The 18,479-nt window shown below is 39.2% G+C and overlaps 1 protein-coding gene across 4 annotated transcripts in view; it reads right to left on the reverse strand.

Moving 5' to 3' along the window:
* PAXIP1 (PAX interacting protein 1) overlaps positions 1 to 18,479 on the reverse strand; it is a 70,915-nt gene that overhangs the window by 46,134 nt on the left and 6,302 nt on the right. For 3 of the 4 annotated variants that reach the window (XM_062192907.1, XM_062192906.1, XM_062192909.1), the window contains exons 3-5: positions 15,567 to 15,610; positions 13,351 to 13,414; positions 5,839 to 5,952 (exon numbers count right to left, since the gene is read on the reverse strand). In XM_062192907.1, the coding sequence (XP_062048891.1) occupies positions 5,839 to 5,952; positions 13,351 to 13,414; positions 15,567 to 15,610 (222 nt within the window). Of the gene's footprint in view, positions 1 to 5,838; positions 5,953 to 8,673; positions 8,757 to 13,350; positions 13,415 to 15,566; positions 15,611 to 18,479 lie in introns of those variants that run through there. The other variant, XM_062192908.1, reaches the window with a different exon arrangement.

The following is an 18,479-nucleotide window of genomic DNA, read 5'->3' on the forward strand; positions in this document are numbered from 1 at the left end:
TACAAACATATATGCTGATACATATATTGCACATACATAAATATCTCACTAGTTCATTGCCTTCTAAAGTAGATGTGCTTGAGCATTCAAAACCCTACGTATTTTTCATTAAAATTACTTTCTTTTTATTTCTTGATTTTACACATGGGCATTACAAGTTCTTAAAAATTATCCAACAGGGGGCCAGCACTATGGTGTAGTGGGTTAAGCCACTACCTGCAGTGCCAGCATCCCATATGGGGACCTGTTTGAATCCTGGCTGCTCCGCTTTCAATCCAGCTGCCTGCTATGGCCTGGGAATGCAGTGGAATATGGCCCAAGTCCTTGGGCCCCTGAACTTACATGGGAGACCAGGAAGAAGCTCCTGGCTCCTGGCTTTGGACTGGCCCACCTCCTGCCGTCACTACCATTTGCGGAATGAAACAGCGGATGGAAAATCTCTCTCTTTCTGCCTCTGCCTCTAACTCTCGGTAACCCCACCAGTCATGTAAAACAAATAAATCTTTAAAAAAAATTATCCAACAGATTACCAACAGGGGTGATAGGTATCTCTGTTTCTTCCTAGCATCAGAAGTACTTACTTCATAGCATGCTATGACTTGAGTCACTGGCACTTTGCAAGTACTCAATCATAATGCCTATTACTGCTAGTTTTATTATCAGTATATACAAAATATGCTTTTTTTTCTTTAAAGATTTTACTTATTTATTTGAGAAGTAGAGTTACAGACAGTGAGAGGGAGAGACAGAGAGAAAGGTCTTCCTATCATTGGTTCACTCCCCAAATGGCCACAACGGCCAGAGTTGAGTCTCACTTATGAGCCAGTATCCCATATGAGCACTGGTAGAAGTCCCTGCTACCCCAGTTCGGATCTCTGTTATACCCCTGGAATCACAGCAGAGGGTGGCCCAAGTAGCTGGGCCCCTGCCACACACATGGGAAAGCCAGATGGAGTTCCAGGCTCCTGGCTTTGGCCTGGCCCATCCCTGGCCATTGTGACCATTTGGGAAGTGGAACAGAGGATACAAGACCTCTTTCTGTCTCTCCCTCTCTCTGTAACTCTACAAATAAATTAAAAACATCATAAAAAAAATTATATTGTTAGATGGAATAACTACTAGGGGCTGATGCTATGGCGTTAGTGGGTGGTGCTGCAACCTGCAATGTCAGCATCCCAAATGGGCACCAGTTCGAGTCCTGGCAGCTCCACTTCTTCTTCTTTTTTTTTTTTTTTTTTTTTTAAGATTTATTTATTTATTTGATAGAGTTAAGCAGAGAGGAGAGGCAGAGAGAGAGAGAGAGAGAGAGAGAGAGAGAGAGAGAGAGAGAGAGAGGTCTTCCATCCAATGGTTCAGTCCCCAGATGGCTGCAACGACCGGAGCTGGGCTGATCCAAAGCCAGGAACCTGGAGCTTCTTCTGGGTCTCCCATGTGGGTGCAGGGGCCCAAGGACTTGGGCCATCTTCTGCTGTTTTCCCGGGCCATAGCAGAGAGCTGCACAGGAAGTGGAGCAGCTGGGTTTTTGAACTGGCGCCCATATGGGATGCCAGCACTTCAGGCCAGGGTGTTAACCCACTGCGCCACAGCACCGGCCCCAGCTCCACTTCTGATCCAGTTCTCTGCTTTGGCTTGGGAAAGCAGTAGAAGATGGCTCAACTCCTTGGGCTCCTGCACCTGTGTGGAAGACCCGAAGAAGCTCCTGGCTCCAGATCAGCATAGCTCTGGCCATTGCGGCCGATTGGCCAGTGGATGGAAGAACTCTCTCTCTCTCTCTGCCTCTCCTCTTTGTGTAACTCTTTCAAATAAATAAATTAATTAAAGAAATCAAATAACTACTATACACATACATAGTGTATATACAACATCTTATTTAACATTACATTTTTAAAATACATCAAGTATTTTTCTAAAAATAATTATGTAATATATTTGTTGTGTTATTCACAAGCATATTTTAGCCAAATAAAATTACTTAAATGCCTTTTTGTTAGGATAAAGCCAAATCAAAGTACTTACTGACTTAACGTGGGTTCTGCTAAATCACTTTTTAAAATATTTCATTTTTAGCTATACACTTAAAATCTTAAGTCAGTATACTTTATTTTTTTTTTAACATTTATTTATTTATTTGAAAGTCAGAGTTACACAGAGAGAGGAGAGGCAGAGAGAGAGAGAGAGAGAGAGAGAGATCTTCCATCTGATGATTCACTCCCTAGTCGGCCACAAGGGCTGGAGCTGCGCCGATCCAAAGCCAGGAGTCAGGAGTCTCCACCAGGTTCCCTACCCGGGTGCAAGGCTCAAGGACTTGGGCCATCCTCCATTGCTTTCCCAGGCCACAGCAGACAGCTGGATGGGAATTAGAGCAGCTGGGTCTCAAACCGGTATGGGCGCCGGTGCTTCAGGCCACGGCATTAACCCACTGCGCCACAGCACCGGCCCCAAGTCAGTATACTTTAAACATATATTTGATACTGAAATCCAAAGAGTTATCAAGAATTTGCCAACAAAATATTCTCAGAAGAGAAAAAAAAAAAAAAAAAAAAACCCTTGGATTAAGGCTCCAGAACTAAGGAGTCTAATCACAATGTACAACAGCTTTGACGAGCCTACTCTACTCATGTACCACCTCTTACATTATAATTTTGACTTCTGGGAGAAATACTTACTCAATTACAAAAGCCATAAAGTTCATTTCCCCTTCAATCAGTATATATAAAATTAAATTATTTAATTGTACTATAACTCAATGTTGATATAGATAGAACCTTTATATTATTTAATCAAAGTATATTATTTATCACTTAAATTGCTATGCACCAAACAAATTTTTCAATTAAGAATCACATTGTAGGGGCTGGCGCCGTGGCTCATTTTGTTAATCCTCTGCCTGTGGTGCCGGCAACCCTAATGAGCGCCGGGTTCTAGTCCCAGTTGCTCCTCTTCCAGTCCAGCTCTCTGCTGTGGCCCGGTAAGGCAGTGGAGGATGGCCCAAGTACTTGGGTGCCTGCACCCACGTGGGAGACCTAGAGGAAGCTCCTGGCTCCTGGCTCCAGATGGGCTTAGTGTGGGCCATAGCGGCCATTTGGGGGGTGAATCAACATAAAGAAGACCTTTCTCTCTGTCTCTCTCTCTCTAATTCTGTCGGGGGAAAAAAAAAAGAATCACATTGTAAGTTTCCACAGAAAAGTTTTCCTCTTGGACAGTGCAGCATGCTAATGCTAAGTTATAAGTAAACTTATCAGCTCAACATTTATTTTGCCTGGAAAATAGCATGCTGAACAGCATGCATTTATGGATCACTTTTGATTAGTTTCAAAGATTCTACAAATGGAATACTCTTGTCAGGGCAAGGTTTGCATCAGCTTTCTGCTCTATACCTTACTCTAGTACTTCTGACATCAACTGTACACTCCTGTCTTCCACATTGTGTGTTAGTGCTCTCAAATAACATGACAGTATTGACTCAGGCTGAACACAATTAAAATATGAAGGAACTACTGGAAAAATTAACTAAAGTCCTTTCTACCACAAATATACTAAACTTGATGCTTAAAGTTATTAAAAATCATTTATTGGAAAAATTGTTCATTAGAGGAAAAAAGATCTGCTTTCCATAGAACAATAGTTTTCAAACTTAATTGTGCCTCAGTCACCCAGAGGACTCCCCTCCCCCACCAAGCTTCTGATTTAGTAAATCTGGGAAGAGACTGGACAATTTGTATTTGCAGCAAGACCTAGGGAATCTCATCTGTGGAACTCAAATTCCTCTGGCTACACTAGTGCTTAGGGGTCAGAACCCCGTGCTTTCTCAAGACAAATGTAGTTTTCATATGTTATAGATTAATAAGACAGAAACATATCAAAAACTTTATCAAATGCATGTTTACAAGGTCTTTTTTATTTTTTCATTAATTTATTTATTTGAAAGACAGAGTTACAGAGAAGCAAAGAGAGAAAAAGAGAGGTTTTCCATCCACTGGTTCACTCCCCAAATGGCTGCAACATCAGGGAGCTGGGCTGATAGGAAGCCAGGAGCCTGGAGCTTCTTTCAGGTCTCCCACTTGAGTGCAAGGACCCAGGGACTTGGGCCATCTTCCACTGCTTTCCCAGGCCATAGTAGGAAGTGGAGCAGCCAGGACTCAAACCGGCACCCATAGGGGATGACAGTACTGCAGGTAGCAGCTTTACCCATTATGACACAGCACCAGCCCCTACAAGATCTTTTAAAAAGTTATGAACAGTGTTGTGGTGTAGCGGGTAAGGCCATTGCCTGAGACACCAGCATCCCCTATTGACACTGGTTCCAGTCCTAGCTGCTCCACTTCCATTCCAGCTCCTTGCTAATGTGCCTGGGAAAGCAGTCTAAGATGGCCCAAGTCCTTGGGCCTTTGTACCCACGTGGAGACCTGGAAGAAACTCTGGACTCTTTGTGGTCATTAGGGGAGAGAACTAGTGGACAGAACATCTCTCTCTTTTTGTTTAACTCTACCTTTCAAATGAATAAATAAATCTTTAAATAAATAAATAAACATCTTTCCCAGTCTGGAAATACAGTCAAGGATGAACAGTGAGGCAAAGTTGGGGTGCAGCAGGTTAAGCTGGTGCTTGTGATGCTGGAATCTCATACTGGAGGGCTGTTCTGCTTCTGATCCAACTCCTTGCTAATAAGTTGGGAAAGCAGCAGATAATGGCCGGAACATTTGGGACCCTGAATCTCAAATGGGAGACCCAAACAAGAGTTCCTGGCTCTTGGCTTCAGCCTGACTCTGGCTGTTGTTGCCATCTGGAGAGTGAATTAGCAGACGAAAGATACCTCTCTCTCTCTCTCCCTGTCTCACTGCCTTTTGAATAAATAAATCTTCAAAAAATAAAGTAGTGAACAACACTAAAAATCTATTTTTTTTTCACAAATAAAAATGAATCTGGAATACTGGCATTTATTTATCCTAGCAATCCTAGCAGTCAAGATACCTGTGTCCCACATTAGAATGGCTCCAGCTCCTGACTCCAGGTTCCCGTCAATGCAGACCCTGGGAGGCAGCAGTGATGGCTCAAGTGACTGGGTTCCTGACACCTCTGTGGGAGACCAGGATTGAGTTCTTAGTTCCCTAAGCCCCAGAGAGGAGTTACTGTGTACATCTGGAGATTGAACAGATTTGGGGGGGGGGGGGAGCTGGGGGGTTGGGAGGGCACTCACTCTGTCTCTGCCTCTCAAATTAAAAAAAAAATAAAATGTTCCCAAATATAAACTTCTTAAAAATACAAGTTTTACTTGGTTTGAAAGGAAATTCTAGGGGCCAGTGCCGTGGTGCAGTAGGTTAATCCTCCACCTGCAGTGCCAGTTCTAGTCCTGGCTGCCCCTCTTCCAATCCAGCTCTCTGCTGCGGCCTGGGAAAGCAGTAGAAGATGGCCCAAGTGCTTGGGCCCCTGCACCCGCATGGGAAACCGGAAGAAGCACCTGGCTCCTGGCTTCGGATTGGCGCAGCTCCGGCTGTTACAGCCATTTGGGGAGTGAACCAACAGATAGAAGACCTTTCTCTCTGTCTCTCCCTCTCACTGTCTGTAACTGTACCTCTCAAATAAATAAATAAAATCTTTTAAAAAAAGGAAATTCTAGAGATTAGAAAAACTTTTCTATGAAATAAAGCCAAATTTCTTTGTATTTAAAGTTTCTATTAATATTATTTGCAATCATCTTACATTTTTTATGGAATGAAGCTAGACATAAATAATGTAAACCATTATTAACGCTTTTGTAAATGAAGCTCAAAAAAGAAATCTGATTACTAGAAATAATTAAATTATCTATAAAAAGGAAAATGTATGTGACATGCTTACCCCCTTTGGTTCTGGAACAATCAAATGTGTGCATTTCTTATTGAGATTCAGCTGGCAGTCTCCCCCATAGAAGGTAACCAAAGCCCACAGGGCGCTTCTGTCCTCAGAAGACACCTGCAGAAGGTTAGGAAGAAGGCTTTTACCATATACTTCCTCCTGTGCAAGTCTACATTTTAACTTTATTTATGCTATGACATAATAACACTTTTGCTTTTCTGCTTTTCTCTCTTAGTAAATGAAATTAACCTAAGGTTATTAGCAGCACATACACTCACACACACACACACACGCACACACACGCATACACATACACCAAGAAGCTTTTAGCAATTTGATAATAAAAACTATTCCTATAAAAATATAGCAGTAAACCATTTTTTTGCCTTATCACCAAATGAATGAAAAAAATTAATATCCACATTCCAAAGACTGAAGGGTTATCTCAATCTATAACAAAAATAATGGGGAGGGGAGAATAAAAAGCAGAAAGACCTAATATGCCATTCCAGCTTCCATTTGTGTCATTTTCCAAAATATTTACATACAGTAGCAATATAGGAACCATATTAAAGGAATTCCTTAACACTAATGCATAACAAATACTAATTAGGCAATGGATAAAATAAAAACTTGGGGAAAAACAATAAATATTATTTAACATACAAAAAAAGAAATACAGCAAGCATAAAAGGAGTAGTTCTTATGCTTGCATAGTGATGAAGACCCCAGATACAATGGCTGATGTGGTAAAACAGGCTTTCCCAGTACCAACACAAGCAGCTACCATTTATTGCCTGCCTACTATGTGCCAGGAACTGTGCCAAGTGCTTTATACATATTCCTCATCCTTGCAACTGCCATGTGAAACAGGAATTGTTAACTTCATTTTAAAGATAAAGAAAGAAACTAAATTTATACCTAATAAATGGAAAAGCTGGCTTTTAAAACCCAGGTTTAATTCCAAACTGTTTTTCTACTGTCCTATATTGCTTCTTTAAGGGCAGCTACTATTGGGAAAGTCAAAAATAACTCCTAAAAAAATAAAATTTTGGAGTCTGAAAGGCAAAATAAACATTTGAAAAAACATAAAGGTACAAGCATTAATTCTAAGATAATCACTTAACCAAGTGATTTTTTTTTTGCTGGATAAATTTATTAGTAGTTGAAGATCATCACTGCTGAAGAATCCTGAACTTCATATCAAAACAATTTAAATATTGATAAATGGCATGTTAATTACTTTTTAATTGCTAGCATGCAGCTTGTCAATAATGTAACATTCTATATCTACACTCATCTGTTTTACAAATATTTCTAGAAATTATTTTGTATTCTATATTATGCCATGAATACTAACAAGAACAAATTAATTTTTTAAAATCACTTTTAAGATCATTATTTTATATCTTTAGTAAGCTAATGTCACATTTCAGAAAATTGGACAAGGTTATTTTTATTAAGGGCTTTCACAAAAACATTTATACCCTGTAGGATTTGGAAAGTTGAGATTTAATTATATGATAATATGTATTACTCCAATGAATCAGCATATAAATCCTTATTAAAAATGAAATTAAAAACCATAACGTAGTTATGCCTTTATTGCCAAGATTTGGCTATACATCAGTTAAATATTATTTCATTTTGCTGACTGCAGTGCATCTAGTCCTATGCCTTATTTGGCACACATCATAGGTACCTCAACAGGGTACACAATATATTGTTGTGGAAAGAACATCAGATTGAGAGGAACGGAGGAGACCGGAAATTACTAAGATGTCTCCAATAACTAGCTTATTTCAACTTGCAAAACTTCCCTGACCCAGATTCTTCATAATATGTGCCTGGATATGATGGATATGATGACTTCAAAACTCCATACCCATTCATTTAATGAATCTGCATCAATAGAATAGTTAAGAATGCTCTTTCCACACCAAAATGTTAACAAGAGTTACCTAATGGTAATAGGATTATGGGGACATTTTTATACTTTTCTGTATTTTCCAAATTTTCAAAAGCATTAGTTTTATAATTGGGGAATATGCTTTTCTTTTTTTTTAAAGCCACCTTTCTAAAGTACCAATCTTATCATGTTGGCTAATAAAACTTTGATAGCTCCTCAGTGCTCTAAGGCTAAACTCCAGAAACCATAACACAGTGCCAAGGCCCTTCCTGGTCTGTGTGGCTCCTGATCTCCGTTCATTAGTGCGACTCCCATGTGCACCTTGAATTCTAGCGGTATTTAAATTCATTCCTTAAACCCTCTAAGCTTTCCTCACGCCCAGACCTCCCCACCACTTGGCAACTCCTCCTCAAGATTCAATTCAGGAACCATTAGCACTATACCCTCCAACAAACTACAGAAATCTAAACACCTCTCACACTCTAGAACTACATGCCAGCTGGGCTTCCTCCCAACCCCCATGCTACAGGTAACGAGGACCAGAGGACCAGAATTTGTTTTCTGTTCCCCCAGGAATAAATGTTTCCCTTTAAACCAATCAGGAACAGCCTCCCGCTCCTTAAGGTCTCACCATCCCCATAAGACATTTTCTTGATTCTAGCTTGCAGGATTTTCTCCTTGACCAGTCTTGGTTACAAATTATACCAATACTTATTAAAGACTAGAGTCTTACATAAGAATTATATCCTAAACTTCTTTGGTATCTTTCACAGTACCTAGAACAGTGCAAGGCACATGGGTAGGCAGTCAAGAAATATTTGTTGATTGAGATACAGAATGGAAAGGACTTTTATTTTTAGGCTTCCGGATTTAAATTATGACCTGGCCAGGCTCTCCATTAGACTCTTGACCTATTCCCCGAAACCTACCCAGCACATTACAACAGAGGCCTCAGCCTGCATCAATACCGGCTCAGAAGAAGGCAGATGATCTCTGTGCTTCCCAACTTCTGCTGGCACAAGCTCCCTTCCCTACCTCTCCCTGGGAGAGCTCTGGAAGACTCCAACAAAGAGCTCCAGCTTGTATGAACACCCTGACGGGAAAAGACAGAAGGTCACTGAGAACCACCAAGCAAACAGTCCTTTTGTCAGGTGGGGTCCTGCCTGATGTGTGCAAGTGTGTGTGCACGGGTGTTGCAGGGTACAGAAAAGATGCAGATACCTCCAAGTCTCCAATCAGTGCGGAGACTAACCATCATGACAGCTCCCTCCTGTTTCTGTACCTGGAACCCACTTTCATTTTTTGCACATTACAACATACCATATTTATTCACATCTGTCTCCTAACCTACATGTTTACTGAGGAAGAAATTGTACCTTAATTAATTTGTACCCCCTTGTATTGTTCCTGTCCCAAAGGAAGCACTCATCAAGGATTTGTTGAACCAAAGCCCCTTGGCTGCACATTCAACATATTTAATTTATTGTAAAACCAAAATTAACATTTTTCAGCAACAAAAATGTACTTTTCTTAAAATAAAATTTCCAGGGTTTTTTCATAAGAGCTACTTTCAAATAGTCTTCCCATTCATATTTGAGTAATCTTTCTGAACTTAAAGAAGGGCCTTTTATTTTAGCCCATGACACACTGGAATATCAATTCATCATAGTAAGTGATGAACTGTGATACTAAGTAAAGTAATCCACAAAGACGATACCGACCTATATTCTGATTTTTCTTACCTAACATATTTGCTACAAGGATGTAAAGTACTGCCAAATATCCTGATAAATTTACCTTTTGTCCACCATACACCCAAGATCTATTTAGGCCCGTATGCCTGTATGATGTTCAGTCAATATTCTTATTTCACTTTCTATCAGCCTTTTTCTCTTCCACTCCGAGGTCACGGAATAGGACTAAGGAAACGTGAAACTCTGCACAACTATCTGCAAATCTGTTTTAAACTTTTACCTGGGACAACGTTATTTCCCAGCAATAAAAGTAAAAATGATGGGCCAGTGCCATGATATAGCAGGTTAAGTCACCACCTGCAGTGGGCGAAATCCCTGCCTTCAGCGCCGGCACACCAGCTGCTCCATTCTGATCCAGCCCCCTGCTAACGTGCCTGGGAAAGCAGTGGAAGATGGCCCAAGTGTTTGGGTCCCTGTGCCCACGTGGGAGACCAAGATGTTGTTTCAGGTTCCAAGCTCTGGCCTGGCCCAGCCCTGGCATTGCAGCCATCTGGAGTAGTGAACCAGTGGATGGAAGATTTCTCTCTCTCTCTCTCTCTCAATCTCCTTCTCTCTGTAACTCTACCTTTCAAATGAATAAAATTTTTAAAAATAAAAATGATTAGGTTTGACTTCATTCTTGGTTTCTGAAATTAAAATCCAACTCTTCCAGTTTCATCTAGTTTCAAGCCCCTCCTGCTTGCAAATCTCCTTACTTACGTATGCCACCCAAGGCTCTATTCTTGGTTATCTCTATCTCTCTACTATGCTCTAAAGGAATTTTCTTCAACCCATATTATCTTCAAGTTTCCTCATTTGAATACCTTATCAACACCCCAAACAGTGTTTCAAACCAATAACTTCTTCCCTCACAAATTGGGTTCCCCTCCAGAACCCACTCCTATCAGTGTTGCTCCCACTTTACTGGCATTCCTAATCAGAAGCCAGGACAGATCTCTGGCCTGATTTCCAGAGGCAGGCATGCACCCTGGGACCTGTCACAGAGGGGAGCACAGAGAGTGCTGGCTTCAAGTCACCAAGGCATGCTGAGTAGTTCCATGTCATATCTGCTAACCTGAGTACAAATCATCTCAAATCTAGAATATGACAACTACGCAGCTTGCCAAAATTCCAATCTCTACCCTACCCTAATATGATACTGCTTTACTTCAAACTATTACAAATATCTAATTCTTTTGTTTTCCAAATTTTCTAATTATATAATCCCAAATTAAACATGTAAGGAAAGAAGCATCCTACTGCCTACGTTACAAAGTCCAAACTTAAATAATGAGTTTAAGGTTTTCTATTTTCTCTAGCCATCTACCAACCCAATCATTTTTTCCTTTGTACCCAAATACATAACCTTAGTCCTGAGAACCATCTCCTCATAACTGGCCTCTTGGCATTCTCACCTTCTTCTTCAATCTTGCTTTATTTGTCCTCCTTGCCTTCCTCCCTTTTACTCATAACAATTCCACCTGTTCTTCTACAGACACGGTCAGATCTCATACCCCCCTTCAAGATCTACCTCGGCATGCAGCCCAGACTGATGCCCTCCTTTCTATACTCATGCATTCATACCTGTGCCACCCAATTCAGCACATCATATGGAACATGTCATGTATATGATAGCCTCATTACATGTACAGCAATCTAGTACATGGATTATAAACTTCATTGAACAGAGTTTTTCTTTCCAAGACTAAAATTATTCTCTAGTGTAAACTCACACTTAACCTAATTACCTAATTTAAAGCCCTGTCATCATCTTACACTCTCACATATGTTTGATCTTCATACTTATTTCTGCAAGTCCAGTCCAGTAAACCTCATGCCACTGTGACCTTAATCTTGGGAAAATGGCCACTGGGCTTCCCTGACCTATCCCAACCCAGCACAACCCTTCTACTCCCTTTTCTCATTCCATTTGAACCTTTCTGAATGAACAGTGGGCTGAGTCTCTGAAACCCAGAAACCCAATCAATGCAAATAAAATTAATTGAAAAGTTTACACTGTAGCCAAAGTGTACTATTTCTGCATAAGTAGTAATATGAAGAAAATGTTTTCAGTTTTAAACTTTTCTGATATGCTGACTGTAAATTTGGAACATACAGAGAAGTATAAGGAAAACAAAAATTACAGTAATCATTGCACCCAGCATTGAAAGGTTTTCATTTAAGACAACTTCAAAGATTATAACGTAAATATACATTTGTAATAGATTTTTAAAAACACTGAAAAATATAAATACTGACAAAATTCCTACTAAAACATAAAAGAATAGCCAATTTTCCTTTATTAAAGGTCTCCATCAAACTGACAGCAAAAACAAAAAGAAAAAAAAACACAGGGTTTTATAATTTTAAAGAAGTTCCAAAATTTACAAGACACAGAAACAAAACATAGTAGCCACAGAAAATCTACTTACTTAATGTTGGACAAGAAGGGATCAAATTCAGACTGGCAATATCATGTGTACTAAAAGTTGAGTCTGGCCAACAGTCTAACAATGTTAAACCAAATATTACCACTTCCCTAACCCTCTATCCCAAAGGTGTAAGGAGAAAACGAGACAGTAACCAAACTCTTTTTCCATCTCACCATCTCACTGTGTCTTTGATATGCCTCCTTAAAACTTGCAAAGCAATGGAAGACTGAATATTTTCTCAAAGTGCCACTACCTCAGAGCCCCAAAATGACCAAATAGGACTAAGCCGATCAGGTCAAATGAAATAGGTGCAACCTCTGTTATATCTTTTCCTGTCTACTGACCAATCATTCTAAACAAATTATTCCATGTAATTTTAGAACACGTTTAAGTAATAACAATTTAGTTTTTTATAAGAATTTTTATTATGGTTTTGGGTTTTTCTTAGCTAGGGGATACAAGACTAAAATACAACAAAGAAATACTATTCATTTATCTCACTCTCCCAAATTAATCACTGTCAATATTGTAGTCCTAACTTTTAGATATATCCTAACATGTATGGCTGTGTAATACTGTAAATATATCCTACTTTTTTTCTACGAAAATGTTTCCCAGTCTTTATATATTTTCATAAAGCAATTAAAACATGGCTGTGTAGCTAGACTATTGTATATGTATATAAGTTTCTTAAACATTTCCTAACAGTGGATGATCTCATGGTTTCCAATTTTATCCTTTTACAATAATGTTGAGAACACCTTTATGCATAAATATGCCCTTATTCCTTATCAACTTAGAATAAATTTCCAAAGATAAGACAACTGCAAGTGAAAACAGAATGAGTACTTTAAGGTTCCTGATACTGAAAAACTTTTCTAGAAAACTGTTAAACTGACTTACACACCTGCAAGAAATGAGTATGAAAGTTTGTCTCCAGGAACTCCTCCAGCATTAAACACAGTGTTATAAATCTGCTGAGCCAAAGACTCCTATCTCACTGCTATTAAAATATTCATATCTCTGATTATAAAATTTATCAAGTGTTTATTATTTATAAATCCTCTTTATAAGTCATAAATTCATTTCTCTGCCTTACTGTTAAAGCTCCCTTTTTTTCTTATTACTCTGTAAGAACCCTTTATTTATTAAGAAAATTATTTGAATATAAATTTGACTGAGTTTTCCTTGCCATCTTTTAATTTCATTTTTAATATTTTTTCATATTCAACCTTTAAATCTCTATAATTTCTTTATAAAGACCATTTGCATGCTTAAAAAACTGTAAATCTTAAAAGCATAGATATTTAAATTATTGTAAGTGTGTCATGAGTCATACTGAATATAGTCACTTTAGTAACTAGCTTCTCTAAAACTGGTTAATACATTATAAATCCAATCTGAGTGTAAACAATACAAGACTAACTATAACCATGCTTACCTGAGAAAGGCAGGCAGTGATTCCAAAAAAAATCTGACATGACTCTGGAGAAAAACCATTTACTCTGTTTCATAGTTATTAAGATTACAATGAAATAAGATTAGTGCAACCTGTACTTCACTACAGACACACTCTATTTGCCCGCTCAGATAGCACCCCAACCCCCTTTAGGAGAGAGACAGACTTAAGACGACCAAAGAAGAGGGCAGGGCCAACTGGACTGGAGAGACATGGAAAATACAGAAAGAACTGTGTAATTTTTTGTAAAGCACATTTAAAATTCAATGTCTCCATTTATATCATTAAATGGGAATAATTACTCATGGGGGAAAATATTTGACCTCTGATGGCCAGTTAATTATATACACTTATATAAACACATACATGCATATACACATATATACATAGCATACAGCAATTATTTTAAAATCAAATTTAAAATGTCTTGTCTGCTTTAGAATAAAAATAATGGAATTAACTTCTAAAAATTCTTCATAGAAGAGCTGGAACACTAGTTTTATTATCACCATTAACTTTGTGAACTCAGGCAAGATAATTCTGAGCCTGTTTCCTTTTTTAAAACAAGGGCTGGAATACATGATTTCCAAGATCATCTTTCCTAGGTCTAAAGCTCTGACTTCTAAAATTCAAAGTAATACTGAGAACTTCCTATGTGCCCAGCACTGAGTATGTGGCTAACCATGAGGCAGACATGACTCTGATGTGTCCTTATTTTATAATCTATCCAAAGCAACCACAATGGACTTTAAAAAAAAATTGAGTGTCCAGACTTCAAAATGGGTTCAAGTATTAATTCTCTTTCCCTATAGGATAACAGTATAATTATTTAGAATTTTAAGAAACATACCAGATTGAAACTATCATAATTCTGAAGTCTTCTATACATCTATACAGACTTAACTCAGAAATACTGGATCCTCCCTTGGCTGTAATAAACTCTATAGACCCCAATATGAAGCCCTCAAGATCTGCTGTCATCTTCCTACCTTAGCTCAGAGAATTTCTGCTTCCAAAAACTTGGGGAAACATTAGCAAAGGCCAAGCTCAGCATGTACTGTCTACCAGAGAGTTTTGGGGTTTTCTTTTCTGGTCCTTTAGGCTTCTTTGGATAGGCAAGTAAGAGCTCAAAGGAGATGAGAGCTTAAGGAAGTCTGCGATGAGTAAATCAACCCAGATGGGATAATGGGCTTCCTAGCTTCAAAAATCCCAATCTCCTCCCCCTCCTCCAGTAATATGTTAATAAAGAAAACCAAAAACAAATTGAAAAAAAAGGTAGGAATATATTTCTTTCATTTTTTAGACAGTGAATGTGCATCTAAGGGAGTTGCTGAAGTGCTGCACATCCTGCAGAAAAGGATGCTTTCTCTGTTTATGTGAAGTCCTCTATAAATACTTCATTATAGCAAGAGTCCTTCCATCTGTATTGGCTTAATAGGAAGCACATTCAAAGGAACCGCCTGGCATCACTATGAAATAAAATAGGGTGAATGACATAATCTCTTGCCGATGCCTCAAACTTCATTATAACATTAGGTACTGTTAAAGTACACAAGCAGGTCATTGCTTGGAATCTATCTCCAGTGACGTTTCATCCTGTAAGGGCGAAGCAGCGCCATCAAGGCTGGAAGAGCAAACAGCCTCCCTGTACCAGAGGCAACACCTCTTTTCTGACACTTGACAGAGTGCTCCACACACAAGCAATGCTGCATGACAAATGCAGGCATGCAAGGAAGTTCCCTAAGGGCAGAATGATGTCTTCCTCACTGCTCAACTTCCAGTACCCAACCCATAGCCAGTGCTGAAATGTGCACTGAATAAACTTCCTATCCAGTGTAATTTAAAAACATTCACAATGCATGCTAGAAAATGAAAACATTCTCCTCATAATCTCTTCTATTCTTCAAATAATTCGCAATCTGGTTCACACAGACCCAGAATTTTAGAAATATTCTTCATCTAGCTCCACACCACGTAAACTGTGAACAACCAGAACTCAGGCCTCCAGCTCGTCCCCCTTTTCACACGGTAATGACAAGGATCACTGTGTAACACCTGAAACAGGATGGAAAGTAATAGGGATTGACAGTGTAGACAAAACAATTTGCTTTAATAAATGAATCCACTTCTCACTCAAAACTATTTTCATCCAAATCCCAGTTACCCTTCCCCACCTCCCCACCCCAAAAAAAGGATACGGCAGAAGAGCTCCACACTGAACGGACAAAATCACCCAAGAAGGCTGAAAAAGAAAAGATTAACTCAAATTAAAAACTATGATCCATTTATAATCAAAATGAAATTATTTTACTAGTGTTGCTTCCATAAATGAAGACTATTATAAATGATTACAGAACATCAGGTTACAAGTATGAGTATTCAAGTAATAGAAATATCATAATCAAACATTAGTTATTAATGTTCAAACTGAAAAACCAAATGAAATGCTACTGTATGTTTTTTTTTTTGACAGGCAGAGTGGATAGTGAGAAAGAGAGACAGGGAGAAAAGTCTTCCTTTTTCCATTGGTTCACCCCCCAATGGCTCCTGCGGTGGGCACGCTGCGGCTGCGGCCGGTGCACCATGCTGATCTGAAGCCAGGAGCCAGGTGCTTCTCCTGGTCTCCCATGCAGGTGCAGGGCCCAAGCACTTGGGCCATCCTCCACTGCACTCCCAGGCCACAGCAGAGAGCGGGACTGGAAGAGGAGCGACTGGGACAGAATCCAGCACCCCGACCGGGACTAGAACCCGGGGTACCGGCGCCACAGGCTGAGGATTAGTCTATTGAGCCGCGGCGCCGGCCACTACTGTATGTTTTTAAAATTATATAGAGACATTTAAAATCCAGGTTTACACACTGAATAACTGGTTACTTCCCAACTAGAGGGGCAGAGGACTGATATCCATTCTGCCGCCCACTGCCACCCCATCGGAGTGTAATCAGCCCCTCACCTGTTCTCTTCTTGAACTCTACTTCAAGTCTAAATTCATGAGTTTATTCTTTAGTGAAACCTATATATATATATATATATATATATATGTACATATATATATATATATACATATATATATAAAAATAAAGACTTAATGTCTGTGAACCTTAACAATTACTTCTAACTGGTAGTCTTTTTATGAATTCTAAAACTCAGATTGATTAATTACTACCTATCTGGGTAGCATTTATTTTTGAAAAATTATCTCATCTTATATTTCCATACTTTATTTTCACAACACTAATCTCTATCCTGATAGTTCTAGTTCACAAAATGACTCTAAAAATACAGTAATGCTCCCATTTAGCCTGCTGACTTCCAGAAATTTTAGTTACCTGAAATATTATTCAAACATCAACTCATTCATCAAATATCTATCAAGAATCTTTTTTGTGGGGGGCAGCACAGTGGCATAGTAAGTAAAGCTGCTGCCTGCAGCACCAGTATCCCATATGAGAGCAGGTTTGAGTCCCGGCTGCTCCACTTCCCATCCAGCCCCTGCCAATGCTCTTGAGAAAGCAGTGGAAGATGGTTCAAGTGCTTGGGCCCCTGCACCCACATGGGAGACCCAGAAGAGCTCGTGGCTCCTGGTTTCAGCCTGGCCCAGCCCTGGCCATTGCAGCCATTTTGGGAGTGAACCAATGGATGGAAAATTCTCTCTCTCTCTCTGCCTCTCTCTCTTGTAACTCTGCCTTTCAAACAAATAAATAAATCCTTAAAAGAAAAATCATCTATTTTGCACCAAGATGGTATGAGGGTTTGGGGATATAACAATGAGCAAAAGTTTTTGTTCTCATACAACTTATAGTCCAACCTAATGAGTTTCAAACTATTTTGTCATGTATACCATACTGGACAACCAAGTGCTCCCCCCTTATCATTTGTTTATCTCAGCATATTTAAATAAGCATATTTTCTACAAAAGAATAGAAATATTGAACACTATAAAATAGAGTGGCTTTACCTGGGATAATTATTTCATGATGATTTTATATTTTTACCAAAGGTTTTAACTAACTTACTGGATAAAGTGTACCAAACCTTCAAGAAAGCACTTACTGTTTCTGTCATGTACTTCATCACATTTTTTTGATAGTCTTGGTTAGTCTCCAGCTAAATTTAAAGGATGTAATCTGCATTAGCTTTGTCTCTAATAATTCCAAACTTCTTCACATGCGCCAGGTTTTATTCTCTACAGTGATACCCAGCAGCCCCTCAGAGCCCCAGGTTCTCTGAGCACTTAGGGAGGATTCCCTAGAAGCATCATTTCCAGTTGTGCTTTTGTCCCATGTCCAGGAAGACGGCCCCAGAGCAGGGGTAATGCAGAGAAACCAGACTGAGTGAAGGCGCGACTCTGCTGCTGTAACTGGGAGAGGACTCTCACTGCCACAGCTGGGTTCTCAGGCACAGCTTCAGGAAGGACCGAGCTGGACAGGCAACCCCTTACAAACACCCAGGCAGTATATACCCTGGGTGTACACCTCGAGCTTGGCGGATTTCAGTTTAAAGGTTGCTAGGGTAACTATCATAAAGTCCAGTCCAAATATAGCAGAATCACCCTAAAGCTCTCATTCAGTAAGTCTAGGTAACATAATGCAAAGTTAAGAAGTAGGACACACTAATGAAGTAGAAATAGAGAACTATAAAAGCCAAGCAATAAGGATTTGTTTTTCCCACAGGCAAAGAATAAAATATAAAAATAAACCCACAAGTCAGCATAATTAACATTTCCAATGATGCCCTAAGGCCACTGAGAAAAATACTCCCATTAAAAAATTTATTTTGAAAGTTTTAGTGCCTAAAGAAGCAAATCTTAAATATCTACAATATCCAAATATGTAAATGATTGGTAAACTGTCACCGTGCACAAGGATGCCTTCTTTTTAAAATACACTGTCTGGTTTAATATCAATGTAAAGGCCAAGGGATATGCCCCTAGGCAATCATGCTTCAGCTTGACTCAGACTCAACTACTAGCAGCAGTATCCAAAATAACACAGGCCTGTGAGGTTCAGACTAAGATATTAGGTCACCTATATCTCAAGAGTAAATACAAACTGCTGGATCAGCTCTGAAAAATCCCATTACCCTATACTGTCACAGGATGGTCCCTGGACA

The sequence above is a fragment of the Lepus europaeus genome, chromosome 5, assembly GCF_033115175.1.
Source record: "Lepus europaeus isolate LE1 chromosome 5, mLepTim1.pri, whole genome shotgun sequence".
NCBI lineage: Eukaryota > Metazoa > Chordata > Mammalia > Lagomorpha > Leporidae > Lepus > Lepus europaeus.